Raw genomic sequence first — 15,915 nt, 5'->3', positions numbered from 1 at the left:
ACCCCATCTAAGCAAAGGTAAATACAGACGATAACAAAAACTACTTTTGATATCTGCATTCCACCATGATATATGATACGTACATTCTAATATATTGCTCAAACACTTCATCAATCACATCTTTTACCAGAGGATGTTGGATCAATGTTTTTAGCCAAATGAACTTCACTTGGCCTATTGATATCATTCTTATCAACTAGATGATGCTCAATCAACCTCGGCACTTCCACTTCAAGGTCAATTTGAGACCCCTCGGTTTCAACAGCTCCTTTAATGGGAAGGTATATGATTAAGGCTATATATTCCAAGGTGTTTGTGGCTTTACCGCATGAAAAGTGGAAAGTAATGGTTTCCAGTCTCCAACCTTTTCACTATGGTGCAGCGGTAGCTACATGAAAGTGAGCTATTTCCATCACCTTAAGAAAACCAATTACATCTAGCAATGCTCTCAATTGATGTTGCTTCTCGTTCGATATAATATATATTTTCCATCAAATTTGAAGAGTGCATTCTCAGCCTAGTAAATAAAATGAAAACAAAAATAAATATTTTATGTTGAACAATATAAAAAAATTAACACAAATTAAATATTAAGAAGAAATAAATACTAAAATTATAAATTAAAAAATTACCATATCTACAACTTCTAACACTATGATTGTCTTCCCTCAATAGAGCTATAATAATGTTTAAAAAAAATCAAAATTGTAAGGTAAAAATTAAGATTTTTGAAAGATTTTTGGCTTGAAAACTTAATAATGATAGACTGCGATCCTTGGCTATTTTAAAAAAAAACAAAAGAGAGGGTATTTATAAGCACAATAAAAAAAATACATGGAACTTGACGCCCATAAGTTCTAATATCATTTTTTTTCTCGATTATCAAATTTATTAAAGAAAAAAGGCCAAACAACTTGAAAACAAAAGGCACCTCGTAAGAACGGCATTGAGCAGAAAGCCAATAAACTAGAAGCAAAACAAATGAGATGAAACAAAGGCAAAAGACGGAGAACCAATAGAATTACCACCAAGCCTTGACCAAACAAGAACAATGAACCTGCTTTCGCTAAACCATACATCATACCATTAGCTTCTCTTTGAACATGGACAAAGTCAACATCGCCTATTTCCAATTTGATTTTATCAATCTCCTTAAATATCCCATAAATGTCATAGTCTTTTGTTTTCATTGAGGATCCATGAGATAGCAGTCTCTAAGTCTGATTCAACTATTAAATTTACCTTCTGCAACCATCTTGTTAAGACAAAGATGTCCAAAGTTGTCTTAATAGCTAGAATTTTAATTGTAATAGCCTTCGAGGCAGGCAAGGACCTGAGAAAAGAGCTGAGGTTTCACCCATCTCATTTTGAAGCACTCCGCCACACCTAGTAAGTCTCGGGCAACCTTTAGCTATCCCATCAACATTGAATTTAACGAAGCCAGGCCTTGGAGGAGCCCAAAGAAGAACACCTCTAACGTCGATGGTAGATGAAGAAACAACACATTGCTTAGGGGTTATCCCACCAAATTGTTTTTGAAGTATCTCTTTACTGTAAGCATGAGCCCATATCATCGACCTAAATTTGACAAGGAAAAAGCTTTCTTCAACTTCAATTATAAAATAACTGATTAATTAATTAATTAGATATATAAAATAAATTGTATTAAGATTTGAGATATTATTAATATATTTAAAATTCATATAGCAATAATAAAAAAATTAAAGTCTGCCGTCTCTGGCACACTTTTGTCTGCCACCTTTGGCAAGAAGTTTTAGGGTTTCTATTGGTTTCATTTTGGTTTATTTGATTTGTGTAGTCGGAGCAACTTGTGTGCCGGTCTTTTGCATACTGTAGTCAGCAAGCATAGTTTGAGATATACACTTGCAAAGATAGAAAACGAACTAGCTCAACTTTTCAATTACTGATGAAGAAGATGAAGTTATTCAAATACAACCAGATCTTAACAGAGAAGGAATGGGGGAGTTTTTTTAACTTGTAGGATGTTTTTTAATTGCTAGTATCATTCACTTTCTAGGAATGAAGAGTACTTTGGCAAATCTGTTGCTTGAGGCGTTCAGATTCGAGATCTGGGAGAGAAAAGGTATTTGTTTCAATTTTTTCATATTATGGATCTGGAAAGGGTTATTGAGGACTCTCATTGGACCTTTAATAACCACTTGTTGCTTCTTTATAAATTGAATTTGGGAGAGGATCCACTACAAGTACCCTTAGTTAAGACTCAGTTTTGGGTACAGATACATGATGTCCCTATTGGATTATTTTCTGAGAGTTTGGCGGTCCAAACGAGGAATTTTTTAGGGGACTTTTTGAAATATTATGGATCTAAACTAGGCAAGGAGAATAGAAGTTCCATGAGAATTAGAGTCCAAATTGATGTAAGGCATCCTTTTAAAAAAAAAGAAGCAGATTTCATTCTATGGGAGGTCATATGTCAATTTCAAATATGAGCGATTATCGTTTTTTTTTCTATAGAAGATTGGGCCATAGCGACTTCTTTTGCAAAGCAAAGATGACACTTGGTGTGGAAGTAGCTGAAATGGGATGGGATTTGTCTTTACTAGCTCAGACTCGAAGAGCGTTTGCAATGAACAGTATATGGCTAAGAGAGGGTGTGGAGGGGAAAGTGGGAAGAGTTGGGGAAAGTAATAGAGGAAGAGGGAGTGGGCATTGGAGGGTGGAAAATAAAAGAATATGCGTAAAATTAATGGACCCAGTTCTTGGTTTCAACTTAAAAAGGGGACCATCAGGTTCTAATCAAAAGATGACAGATGTATTGTCAGATTAAATTCATAATTCTATGGACCATTATTTGGAGGACACAACATTAATAAGTGAGGAGGGGAAGAAAAAATCTAGAGTTAAAATTGATGATTTTGCAAAAAATGATAACATCAGTAAGGTACTGACAAGAAATAAGAGAATGGAGGAACACAATCTTATATCATTGGCGGCTGCCAAGAGGCAAGCCATCCGAGCGTAATGAAAATCTTAAGCTGGAATGTTCGTGGCTTGGGGAGATCACGAACAATAAGGAGACTTTGGCACTCGCGAAGATCTTTAATCCCTAAATAGTCTTCTTTATAGAGACTAAACTTTGCAGTACACAAATGGGGAGAGTTCGAAGGAGTTGTGGCTTTGCAAAGAGTATTGAAGTTGATTCGGAAAGAACTAGAGGAGGATTGTATATGGCATGGAAAAATGATATTGAGATTACTCTCAAAAGTTTTTCCAAAAGGCATATCGATGTGTTTGTGGAAGATGCCGAAATTAACGGTAAATGGCGATTTATGGGTTTTTATGGCACCCCATATGCTCGATATAGAGAAAACTCTTGGGCTGTTCTGAAAAATCTTAATCAAGAAGAGGATACCCATTGGTTTGTATGTAGAGAGTTTAATGAAATCATGTATGGGTTCGAAAAAAAGGGAGGTTTACCCAGAGATGAAAGAATGATGGAATTGTTTTGAAAAACGTTAGAGGAATGCCAATTAAACGATGTGGGGTTTTCGGGCAGGTGGTTTACTTGGGAGTGAGGGAATCTACCTGAGACAAATATACAAGAACAACTTGATATGCTAATGCAAGTTGGATGCTTTTGTTTTTTGAAGCAAAAGTTCAACATCTGATTAATTCTTTTCCAGATCACTGTCATCTCTTTGTTGTGACACAAAAAAAAAGAGGATAAGAGAAAATGAGGTAATTTTAAATTTGAAGCATGGTGGACTCTAGAAGATTCTTTTAATGAAAAAGTCAAGTACCTATGAGGACTTGCAGTAGGAGATTTATTGCAAAAGTTGAATTTCTTGAGAAAATGACTAAAAAAATGGGTGGGACAAATGAATAGAAATTAGAAAAAGGAGGTGTTAACAACGAAACTATCAGAAGTAGTAGAAGCTGAAAGGGATGATAGGAATTTGGCTGAGATGATTGACACAAAAATTCAGCTAGACTTCAAGATCGAAAAAGAAGAATATTATTGGGAACAAAGGGCTCGGTTAAACTGGTTACAATATGGCAATAGGAACACAACTTTTTTTCACAGTCATGCAATACAAAGGAGGAGGAAAAATCAGATTAGCAAGCTGTAGAATGATAGTTGAGAGGAAATGGAAGATGTTCGGGAAATGGAGGGTATTGCACGGGTGTATTTTGAGAATTTATTCAAAGCAGAGAGGTCTACATTTAATGAACATTTATTTTTGAGTATTGAACGTTGTATCTTCGATGAAGATAACAGAAAGCTTCTAGCGCCTTATAATGTAGAGGAAAGTTGGGGGGCTTGTTCGAATGGGGTCCACAAAAGCAGTAGGGGAAGATGAATTTCCAGCCCTTTTTTATCCAAGATGCTGGGATATCATTGGGAATGATGTTTCCTTTTCTCTGCATCTTTTGAATGGAGAAATGGAGGTTAGTCCAATAAACTCAACTCAGATTGTGGTTATCCCAAAGATTACCAATCCTTCTAATTTGACTCACTTTCGGCCAATTAGTCTATGTAATGTTATTTATAAAATAGTAACAAAAGCGATAGCAAACAGATTTATATTGATAAATGTATTGATGAAGCACGGAGTGCATTTGTGCTAGGAAGACTCATAACAGATAATGTACTAGTGGCTTATGGAACTCTATACTCGTTGAAACAGAAAAAAGTGGGGAAGAAGGGATATATAGCAGTCAAGGTAGAATGAAATTTTATTCAAGAAATCATGAGTAGAATGGGATTTTCTCAAAAATGGATTGAGTCTATTATGAAATGCATGTCTACTGTTTCTTATTCAGCAATGGTTAATGGTAATAAAGGAGAAATTTTCTATCCAACAAGGGGACTTAGGTAAGGGGACCCATTAAGCCCGCTTTTATTCCTGATATGTGGGGAAAGTCTATCAGGCCTAATGAGAATAGCAACTAGAGAAGGAGTTCTAAAAGGCATCAAAGCTAGTAGAAGTGGCCCTAGGGTGTCCCATTTATTATTTGTTGATGACTGCATATTGTTTGAAGAAGCAACAAGAAAGAGAGTCTGTGCAATCAAGCAGATTTTACGGGAGTATAAAAATAGTTCAGGTCAGTGCGTAAATTTTGATAAATCAGTAGTCTTTTTTAGCAGAAATACAACTGAGGAAGATAGACAGATGGCGGTCACCCAGTTGGGAATCCAGAGTTCAAATGATTTAAAAAGGTATTTAGGGCTGCAAGCTTAATTGGTAGAAGGGGAAAGAATCTTTTCAAGATTTGAAAGACAGACTAAAACATCGTATCGACAATTAAAGTATGAGATTATTGCCTCAAGGGTATTTATCAAAATCGTTTTACAAGCGATACCGACATACCCAATGGCCTTTTTTTATTACCAAAAACATTATGTGATGAAATGGAAGGTTTTGTCGCTAAGTTTTGGTCGCAAAAGGGGCGCGAGAAGAAAGGAATTTATTGGTGTTCTTGGAAAAACGTGTTTCTTGAAAGAAGATGGAGGTATGGGTTTTTGAAACTTTTTCCAATTTAATGTTGCCTTATTAACCAAGCAGGGATAGCGCCTTATTAAAAATCCAAATTCATTATTAGCCAGATTTCTTAGAGCCAAATATCTTCCATAATCAAACTTTCTAAATGCACAGTTAGGTTTGTTACCTTTATATACCTGGAAGAGCATCTGGGCAGCAAGAGGGCTAATTCATAACGGGCTTTGCTGGAGAGTTGGATGAGGGACTGAGATAGACGTATGGACTGATTGTTGGATTCCAGGGAGTGAAGCAATTGGTAGGCTAGACAGAGAGGTAAACAGTGAAGTAATATTAGTCTCGAAATTAATTAATAGCACAAATAGAACTTGGAAATGAGATCTGATTAGCAATACCTTTCAGCCGGATATAGCACAAAAGATTTTACAGATCCCTTTAGCAGAGACAGAACATATAGACTTCCAGGTGTGGAAAGAAGAACCCTCAGGGGAGTTTTCAGTAAGAAACGCCTATAAACTATTACAATATTCTAGCTTGGATCCTAATAGTTATTTAATACAGCTCGAAACAAAAAACTTCTTTAGAAAACTATGTGATTTACAACTACCAGCAAAATTTAAAATAATAGTATGGCGAATCTCCTAGAACTACATCCCTTCATTAGGAAATCTAAGATACAAGAAAGTGACAGACAACATCCGGTGTCCTCGGTGCAGACTCGAATAAGAAGATAGTAGCCATATCTTTAGACTATGTCCTGCAACCAGTGAAATATGGCAACACATCAACCTCTCTTTGGCTATAGTTCATATGAATCAAAGTCTCTGGGAATGGCTAACCTGGGTTTTTGAAAGGAGTACAAAAGATCAATATCGGTCCTTTTATTGTGCGTTATGGTGTATATGGAGCTCCCGAAACCAATTCACCCGTGAAAGGAAGATCGTCTCAGTTAGGGATATGGCGCAGAAAGTTAATAGTTACATAGCAGAACTGAATGGGATCCGAGAGAAAAAAACTCACATTTACCATCGAAAGAGTCAATGGTCAAACAGAGGCGACGGAGGGTATTACAGTTCAGCTTGACCTAGCCTTTGACAGAAGAAATGCTAGATTGACCTCAGGTATAGTTGTTCGAGACCAGATGGGTGATTTAAAAGCCTTAAAGTCAGTTTTACATGACAACATCCCTTCCCCATTCGAGCAGAAGCCCTCGCAGGTTTAGATGCCATCAAATTAGTAATAGAAATGGGGTTAACAACAACAACAATAAAGGGGGATTCGAAAACAGTCATTAAAAAATGCCAATCGACAGAAATGGACAGGTCGGTTCTCAGAGCGATTATTCATGATATATAGATCAGAAAATCCAGTGTTCAAGATGTCACTTTCCAATTCATCCACAGATTGAAGAATACTCAAGCCCATAACTTAGCAAAAGAAGCTTTAGAGAGAAAGGAAGAATCATACCTGGTGGGGGAAATGACGGTCCATAGAGTAGCAGATCCAGAGGAAAGATGGAGCGGAAATCCGGATTGAAGTTGTCTGGGGAAAGAGAAGGGAGTGGTCAAGGATAGCAAATACATTGTAATTTTTTGGGAAAGGCTATCTGAAAAGGTGTGGTTGATGGACATGAAAAGACGATGGAAGCAATAAATGGCCAGGCTGTTAGATTTGACAGTGATATATCTTTTGGATTTCCTTTTTTATTTTTTATTTCTTAGTTTATTTTTAATGCTTATTTTATTATTTGTTTCCAAGAACGGGCTTAATAATAGGGATGCCCAATTTAGTTTATTGTTATTTTGTATAGATATACGGACTTGAGCCCATAAGGTAATTTGGGTATTGGTTTTTCAATAATAAAAAAGCCCAGTCATATTATTCAAAAAAAAATCATATAGCAATACAACACTGATTTTTAAAGTGATTTCCATTTTCATTTTACCTCATGGTTCTCTTTTAATTCAAATAGCATACCCTTTTTTTATCATTAATTAGTATGATTTTCGGCTTACGCTTCACGTTAGATTATTTATTTATTTATACTAAATTATAGAGTGAAAATATGCTCTAAGTTTTATACACTTTGTATATTTAGAATTTAGTCACTTACTTTTATTTTAAGGAATATAGTCTTTTTACTTTTTGGATTTAAAAATTTAGGTCCAATTGATACTACCATTAAAATTCTTTTATTAAGATATTTGGTGTGGCATTTTGAAATTAAAAAATTTATTTATTGGGTAATTATGTAACAAAAAAATAATATTAAAAATATTGATTATGATTTTTTTTCTTAAAATCACCCATTCGAAATCATCATGATGAAATATTATTTTTTCTAAATTGTCACTAACATTTTGATTGAAATAGTTAACAATATTAACTATTGAGACTAACTAATGTAAAAGTAGAGGTACCAAATTATGTCAAAAATAAAATATGTAGATTAAATCTTAAATTTTAGAATAGTTTGGAGTCAAAATTGAAGTTTTAGAATAGGTTTTACTACCATAATAATTAATCTTATGGAATGGGCACTTATTTAACTACAATAAAATATAAAAATTGGTAAATTGATAAATTAAGTTTATGATTATTTTTGAGTTATTTTAGGCAAACAAATATCACAAGCAAAACCCCAAAAAAATGTTGAATCCAACATTAGAAGTTTTTAACAAATTCCAGGAAAGCTATGATCCCAAGTATAGGAGCTGGAAGATCGACCGTGGTGGTCGGGTGCAGTGTCGATGGGCAATAACGAAGCTATTTGATCATGCAATTCGAATTCAAGCGCTAAATTATCATATGTTACAGTCGATGATTGGCCGATGGAAGTTTCGCCGTTGTTGATGTACCATTCGGGGATAGCCATCGCCATGGACGATGGATTTACGTTGGAGTAATCTACATGTTTTGCTGTGTTCATAATCTGTTCTTTTGATTCTTCTTTTGCTTCCAACCCTAAAATCGTTTCAAGAGGAAACAAATAATATGAATAGAGAAATCAATGAATTTAGTCTCGATTCAGTTTCTATGACAAAATTCAAAGCGCATAGCACTCAATTCCTCATAGTTTTTACCATATTTGAACTTCAAAAAGTAAATAAGCAATCAGGGATTCAGGGGGGAAAATGCAGTGAAGACATGTACTTGAGTTTTTCTAGGAAGTGCAATAATTGAGAAACATCACCATTTACAGGTTCCAGCTTACTGAAAAAGGAAAAGAATGTTCCAAAATGCAAATCTTCACTATATAATGTCAAATATATGTAAATTTTTAATGGGTATATTTTTTTTTCATATATTTAAAAATATGTAAGTATTGATTTAAAAAGGGAAAGTCCAGATACGATAGATGATAATTAAGTTCGACCCAAATATTTGCAGTACTTTCGTGTAAGATTTAATAATATGAAAACATAGTGAATTTATAAAGAGTGTGTATCGCATTAAAGGTTAAACTGATGATGATGATGATACAGAGATGGCTTAAGGAAAATGCTCCGAGTATACAATTGGTTTTCATTTCTAGATGTGTTTTTAACTTGTACCAATTGATATCTAATCATTTTTATAGAAAAACAAAACAAGTAAATAAAAATAAAACTGTCATTACACTGGAATTTCAGGCGTTAGTAGGAATCCAGGAAAAAGGAAATATACATCTAATTCTATAATGATTGAGATTTGAGGACAAAAATGGGTGGATATGTGCTTCAAGCATACAACTGATATGATATGACCATTACAGATATTGATTTAAATTAAGTATTGAAAGCAAAAATTGAGACGAGGTACTGACCTGAAGCTAAACCCTCGGAGCTTGAACTTGATCTAACTAAACAACTTTGACTCGCCATAATTTCATTCTTCTCATTCAACGTCTGAACCTCCTGTAACATATCCTCTATCAAGCCATTCCCACTGATATTCAAGCTCGAGCTATGGTGGTTGCTATTCTGAATCTGATTATGACTGCTGTAATTGTTATTCCCTTTAGGATCAAGTCTAACTTGTGAATTACCAACTTGGGTGAAAATTTGGTTTGAAGGGAGCTCGGTTTTCAACTGATTATAACCGAATCTGGGAGTCGATATAAACTGTCCCGGATCGAAATGGGGTTGGGGGAACCTTGAAGATGAAGCCATGTCAAATGTGGTTTGATCCAAACAATATGAGTTGGAGTAATGTTGAGGGTTCAACGAGTTATTAGTCACGGTGTGGGGATTGAAAGGATCCGTTTTCATCAACGATGAAAAGGGTAACATAAAGCTCGAATCCCCATTGTTGGTGTTGTTTTCGTCGTGTCTTGGTCGCTTGTTACGAAGGGGCTGTTGCAAGGAAGGCAAAGGTCTAGGGAAGTAAAAGTCGAGGGAGGAAGATGGAGTGTTGGATGTGAAAGAATCGGCTAGAGGGATAGATGAAAATGAAGGCTTATGGGGAGATTGAAGTGGAGAGACATGGGAAGGGCTTGGAAGAGGGGGCGGCGTTGAGGCTGGACTTGGACTTTGGACAGGCGGTGGCGTTGCGGCTGAATGTGGATCGTAGGCAAGAAGTCGTGGCGGCGTAGATGGTGATGATGATGTTAGCGTGGTGGTGGAATGTTGGAAGGAGAAAGAGGAGGTTGAAGATGGTGTTAGTACAGGCTGAGTCTGAGAATACAAGGATTGGATTTCAGGAGGGTAAAGTGGGAGACCTTGCCGTTGCCTTCTTTTTACCCTTGTATTCCAATAGTTCTTGATTTCATTGTCCGTTCTTCCTGGAAGCTATCATCAATGGCGGATAAAAAAAAGGAATTTAGAATCAATTTCTTTAAATTCAGGGTTTCCAAAGCGATGCTATATATATATATGTCTAATGTCAGATTCTAAGAAAATAGCTAAAAACAATGCATCGATTCCAAGAACCAACCACCCATCATATCATATTCCAATAAAGTAAAACTATGAACAAAGTTGTAAAATTTATGAAACTCTCAGAAAAAATCACCACACAAATATATGAACAAAATGCAACGATAAATTCGAACAGATACAATGGAAATGGTTTACCCGAGCAGCCATACGAGCCCATTTATTTCCCATGATAGCATGCAACTCCACAATAATCCTTTCTTCTTCAGGAGAAAAAGCTCCTTTCTTCAAGTTAGGCCTTAAATGGTTAGCCCATCTTAGCCTACAACTTTTCCCACAACGAGCCAACCCTGTGTTCCTTTGCACTGCATTCCAGTTCCCTTCTCCATGAGTCCTCACGTACTCCGCCAACACCGCATCCTCTGCGGCCGTCCACGGTCCCTTTTTCAGCATCACACCTTCCTCTTTCTGCATACTTACTTGGTGGTGGTTGTTGTTGTTGTTTCCCATCATCGTCTTCTTCCTTGAATTTGTCTCTTCTTATTCTTTCAAACCTTATTATACAAATAATATACTAAATTAACCTACACGTAATATAATCTTGGCTTCTTCTTTTCTTTTTTTTTTCCCTTCTATATATGCCTTGTTTGATGATAGTTATTGTTTTAGCCTTTGGTTTGGTCGTCTTTGTAATTGAAAAAAAAAAAACAGAACTCTTTTTTTTTAACCCCTTATAGGGTTTAATGGAGGGTTTTTTTTTTTTTGGTTCCTTTCTTTCCCCTTCTCTTTTCTTCACAAAAAGGAAGAGGAGAAGGGAAAACAAAGGAGAAAATAAAATATTTAACTATGTAACTTTGAAGGTAGGTTTTTTTTTGTTGGTTGAGAAATTGTGAAAAGAAATGATGGAAGAAAAAGGAAAAAAAAAAGAAGGCTTTCTTATTAAAAATGAAATTGAATTGTAGTGATTGGCGTTTTAAAAAATTTACCTCGCGATAAATTTAAAATTCGAATATAATTTGTTTTCTAATATCTAAATTATATCTTAATTTATTTAAAAATATATATCTATTTGGATTTTTTTTATTTTTTATTTTAATAAATGTTTCTTAGGAGGAAGAGGAAAGAAGAAAGGGAAGGCCTAACTCTTACCTGCTCTAAAAGTGGATTTAGACCCCCAAATGGGGATTTGGGGAAATAGGGTCTCAGCAAATTCGATGGTAAACCCTAATTGGCGGCCTTCATTTTATTTCATCCTTCATTTTATTTTCTATATTTGATAGATCTATTTACAGCTTCTTCTTTTTCCCATGTTTGTGAATTTGTTTAGGAATCTTACATAATTCATAATTATTGGTGAAAACCAAAAGGGTATAAAATTAAAAACAATGAATGATTAAATTTTGATCCTATTTTCCCAAAGCTATCTTTTATTTTTAGTAATTATTTGTATATTACGTAAACTGAGGTGGATTTAACATCATAGCTTAATTTTTGGACTGCTATCAATAAATAGAAAAATGAAAATCTTGCAAGCAATATCTCCATTCAAAACCCATATACAGTAATCTCTCCCCTATCTTTCATTTTATTTATCTACAAATTATTTGATAATTGGTCCATGCAATTTTTTTTATATTTTTATAGAAAATGTTGGTAATATGATATATATATTTTAAGCATTTTTTAAAAAATTATCATTTTAGTTTTTATTGATTTGTTCTATTGCAATTTTAATAATTAAAAAGACATGAGCTTAAATTCGTATAAATATTATAAAACTAAGAGAATTATAGTATTAATCAAACAAAGAGTAGACACAAAAGTGAAAAGATAACTCTACTTTTTCTTAGATACAATAAGTTTGTACATGCCCTCTATTTATATGGCCCCAATCACTATAGGTTACAAACAGGGGCGAAGCTAGAAAATTTTTTTAGGAGGGGAGCTGAAATTAAATTGTAATTTTTACAAGAGTAAAAATACTATTTCACCATTTTAATAGCATCTATCTTTATAGTTTTTAAGAGATTAAATCAATTTTTTATCATTTTTAAGGGGGGCCAAAGTTTAATTTTACTTTTACTAATTTAAAATTTTAAAAATTTCAAAGGGCCTAAATAAAAAAATTTTCATTTTAGAGGGGTCGGGGTCCCTACCAGCCCTCTTGGCTTTGTCCCTAGTTACAAATATATAATAAAGATAATTAAGGTACCCTATAAATTCTTTAGGGGTTACAAGTGTTACAAAAGAATGAATTTGGAGGTCTTGGGAGTTATATGGGCATCCATTTATCAATAGATTTATAACACTCCCCCTTGGATGTCCATTAATGAAAATGTTTCTCGTTAAAACTTTATTAGGAAAAACCCTATGGGATAAAAACCTAATGAAAGAAAAAAAGTACACATCCTCCTATTATAAGTTGCCTTATTAAAAACATTTACCAAAAAAACCCAGTGGGACAAAACCTTGGTTAAAAGAAAAGAGTACAACACGTTTTAGAATAAATTTGTATACTAGTCTTTCAAACTAGAATGAATTTTTTGAACTTCTATATTACATTTCTTCTTAAGATCATGAGTGAAGAATAATTCTGGTGAAATATGTTTCTTTCTATTACCTTTGATGTAATCACCCTTCAATTGAGCTATACATGATGCATTATCTTCGTATATGATAGTTGACATCTCTTCCTGTAAAGGCAAAATTATATATTTTTTAGATATGTTAGGTCAATAACCTTAGCCAAACACACTTACAACTTGGCTTATCATTACAATTATTTCTGCATGATTTGAAGAGGCGGTAGCTAATGTCTGCTTTGTTGAATGTCATAATTAATGACAATACCTCTACATGTAAATAAATAACTTGTTTGAGATCGACCTTTATGTGGATCCAATAAATATCCAGCATAAGCATAGCCGAATAATAGGGGTTTTGAATCATTTGAATAAAATAACCCCATATTAATAGTCTTTCTAAGATATCTGAATACATGTTAATTTCATTCCAATGTCTATGTGTTGGAGAAGAACTAAATCTTGCTAATAAGTTTACAACGAAAACTATATCAAGTCTTGTGTTGTTTGCAAGATACATCAATGCATCTATGGCACTTAGATATGGTACTTTAGAATCAAAAAACTCTTTATCATTCTCGTAAGAACGAAATTAATCTTTTTTCACATCTAACGATTGTACAACCATCGAGATACTCAATGGATGTACTTTATCCATGTAAAATTTCTTCAAGATCTTTTCCATTTAAGTTGATTGATGGACATTAGTTCCATCTTTTAAATGCTCGATTTGCAGGCCAAGACAAAAAAATTACTTTTCCAAGACATTTCATCTCAAATTTTTTGTTTAAACAATTTACTATTTTTTGAAGCTCTTTAGAAGTTTTAATAATATTTAGATCATCAACATAAAAAAAATTATCACAAAAATCTGATCCAAGCCTTTATATGGGAAAATTGAATCATTTTTTATCGAGCAATTTTCCTAGGAAATATATCCTTTTAGGATTTTTTTATATAAATGTCACTATTAAGTGAGTTATAAAAATAAGTTGTAACAACATCCATTAGATACATGTCAAGTTTTTCACGTACTGTCAAAGAAAAAAATATCTAAACGTGATTGCATCGACCACAAGAGAATATGTCTCTTCGTAATCAATGTCGAGCATTTCGAAAAATCCTTGTGCTACAAGTCATTTATATCTTACAACTTCGTTTTTCTCATTTCGTTTTCGCATAAATTCTCATTTACGGCCTACCAGCTTTACATCTTTAGGTGTTTGGGCTATAAGTTCAAAAACCTCATGTTTAGAAAGTGAATTCAATTCTACTTGAATTGCATCTTTCCATTTTGATCATTTTTCCCTTTCCACATTCCTCAATAAATTTAGGCTCAGGATCCTCATTTTCTTTTGTTATTTCAATAGCAATATTATAAGCAAAATTTTTGTTAACAACTATATTTTTTAAGTTCCATCTTTTTCTCGTATTGACATAACTTATCAAGATCTCTTTATTTTCATCATTTTCATTTTCTCTTCCAGGTACTTGAATCTCTTATTGAGTTTTATAATTAGTTATGCTATGGGTTTCTTCAAGAATCCCCACCTCCACTATATGACCATCTTGAATTTTTGCTCCTTTCTTTTTACGAGGATTTTTATCTTTGGAACCAACTAGTCTTCCACGCTTCAAGCATTTACTTTATTTTACACTAACAATTTATCCTATTGAGACATCAATTAGTATTGGAACATTTTCAACTAGTATATGAGATTTTATAATTCTCGTTAGGTTAGTAAATGAATCTTTGGCAGTTGATCTGTAAAATGAATTATTTGCTAAACTTCTGATTCACATTGCGTTGTACGAAGACCTTAGACAATGATAATTAATTTCAAGTACTTTATTCATCCAACTATTTATTCTCTCCCCTAATGTTAGGAAAACTATTTTATAATAAATAACAACTCATGTCATAACTAAATTTCGAATTAATAGTTAGAAAATATTTAATAATATAATGAGACTTATATTAATATACATTCCCAACCTCCTATGTTGGTACATCTTTGTGCGTTGTGGTGGAGCAATTAGAACATATACCGCACATCCAAAAATTCTAAGATGGGAAATAATTGACTTTTGACCAAAAGCCAATTATAATAAGGACTATTTATTAAAACTTGTTGGCCTAATGTGTACAAGTGTTGCTGCATGCAAAATAACATATCCCCTAGCTATAATAGAGAGTTTTGTTCTCATAAGTAATGGCCTAACTATTAGTTGGAGGCGTTTGATAAACAATTCAGCTAAACTATTTTATGTGTGAACATGAGCTAAAGAATGTTCAACTTTTATCCTAATTAACATACAATAATTATTGAAAGCTTGGGACGTAAATTCACCAGCATTAGCAAGATGAATTGTTTTAATTGCATAATTTGAATTTAATCATTTAAACAAGCCATCTCACAAACTTCTAGTTACGAGTTGATAAAACATGTGGTTATTTTGTAGATTTATATACCAAAATCATATAATATCAAAACCATGCACATGATGGATGAATGAGTCCATATTCATTTCAGAAATGCAATACATTAAATCTCAACTTTAGCTAGTGAGTTTTTAATAATCAATTATCATTGAGAACAAGCAACACATGAGAATTTTTTTAATTAAAGAAACTTATGGTTTTTAATGAATGTCTATATTAATTCTCAATTAATTTCCACATCATATATGATCTAGGATGATCTAACTAGTCACGCCAAGTATTAAATGTATTTGTATCAGTAAACTTCTGGTTTACTTTAACATACTTTTCAATTGTACTAATAACACTAATATGAAATTTGAAAATTGATAATTTTATTATCATTCCTTTTAATTTGTATCCACATATAACCAGTATTGTAACATTTACTTCTAAAAATATCTAAATCAATGTGAAGTCCATAATGTCATTAACTTAATAAAAGAAATATAATTTGTGTGATATTCACTTCAGGGAATATGTCAAAATCTTCAAATGTCTAAATTGACTTT

At 33.4% G+C, this 15,915-nt stretch overlaps 1 protein-coding gene and 1 long non-coding RNA gene across 4 annotated transcripts; both read right to left on the bottom strand.

Moving 5' to 3' along the window:
- Positions 1-987: 987 nt before the first annotated feature.
- On the bottom strand, positions 988-7,160 carry LOC121212483 (uncharacterized). Of its 3 annotated transcripts, none has more exons than XR_005907725.1 (5): positions 6,504-7,160; positions 6,323-6,391; positions 5,879-6,240; positions 5,653-5,786; positions 988-1,578 (listed from the first exon to the last, which is right to left on the bottom strand). It is a non-coding gene; the product is annotated as an uncharacterized lncRNA (long non-coding RNA). The 3 variants fall into 3 exon arrangements; XR_005907724.1 differs by having other exon boundaries at positions 6,323-6,670; positions 6,951-7,133; XR_005907723.1 differs by having other exon boundaries at positions 6,323-7,154.
- Positions 7,161-8,039: 879 nt separating this feature from the next.
- On the bottom strand, positions 8,040-11,318 carry LOC121212482 (transcription factor MYB120). The gene is made up of 3 exons (XM_041085302.1): positions 10,538-11,318; positions 9,289-10,252; positions 8,040-8,447 (listed from the first exon to the last, which is right to left on the bottom strand). Exons 1-3 carry the CDS (start codon positions 10,850-10,852, stop codon positions 8,158-8,160), a joined length of 1,569 nt encoding a protein of 522 aa, XP_040941236.1. The 5' UTR covers positions 10,853-11,318; the 3' UTR covers positions 8,040-8,157.
- Positions 11,319-15,915: the final 4,597 nt, after the last annotated feature.

Source organism: Gossypium hirsutum, chromosome A13, assembly GCF_007990345.1.
Source record: "Gossypium hirsutum isolate 1008001.06 chromosome A13, Gossypium_hirsutum_v2.1, whole genome shotgun sequence".
Lineage (NCBI taxonomy): Eukaryota > Viridiplantae > Streptophyta > Magnoliopsida > Malvales > Malvaceae > Gossypium > Gossypium hirsutum.
The sequence above is the reverse complement of the archived record's forward strand: the minus strand, read 5'-3'. Positions and strand labels throughout refer to the sequence as shown.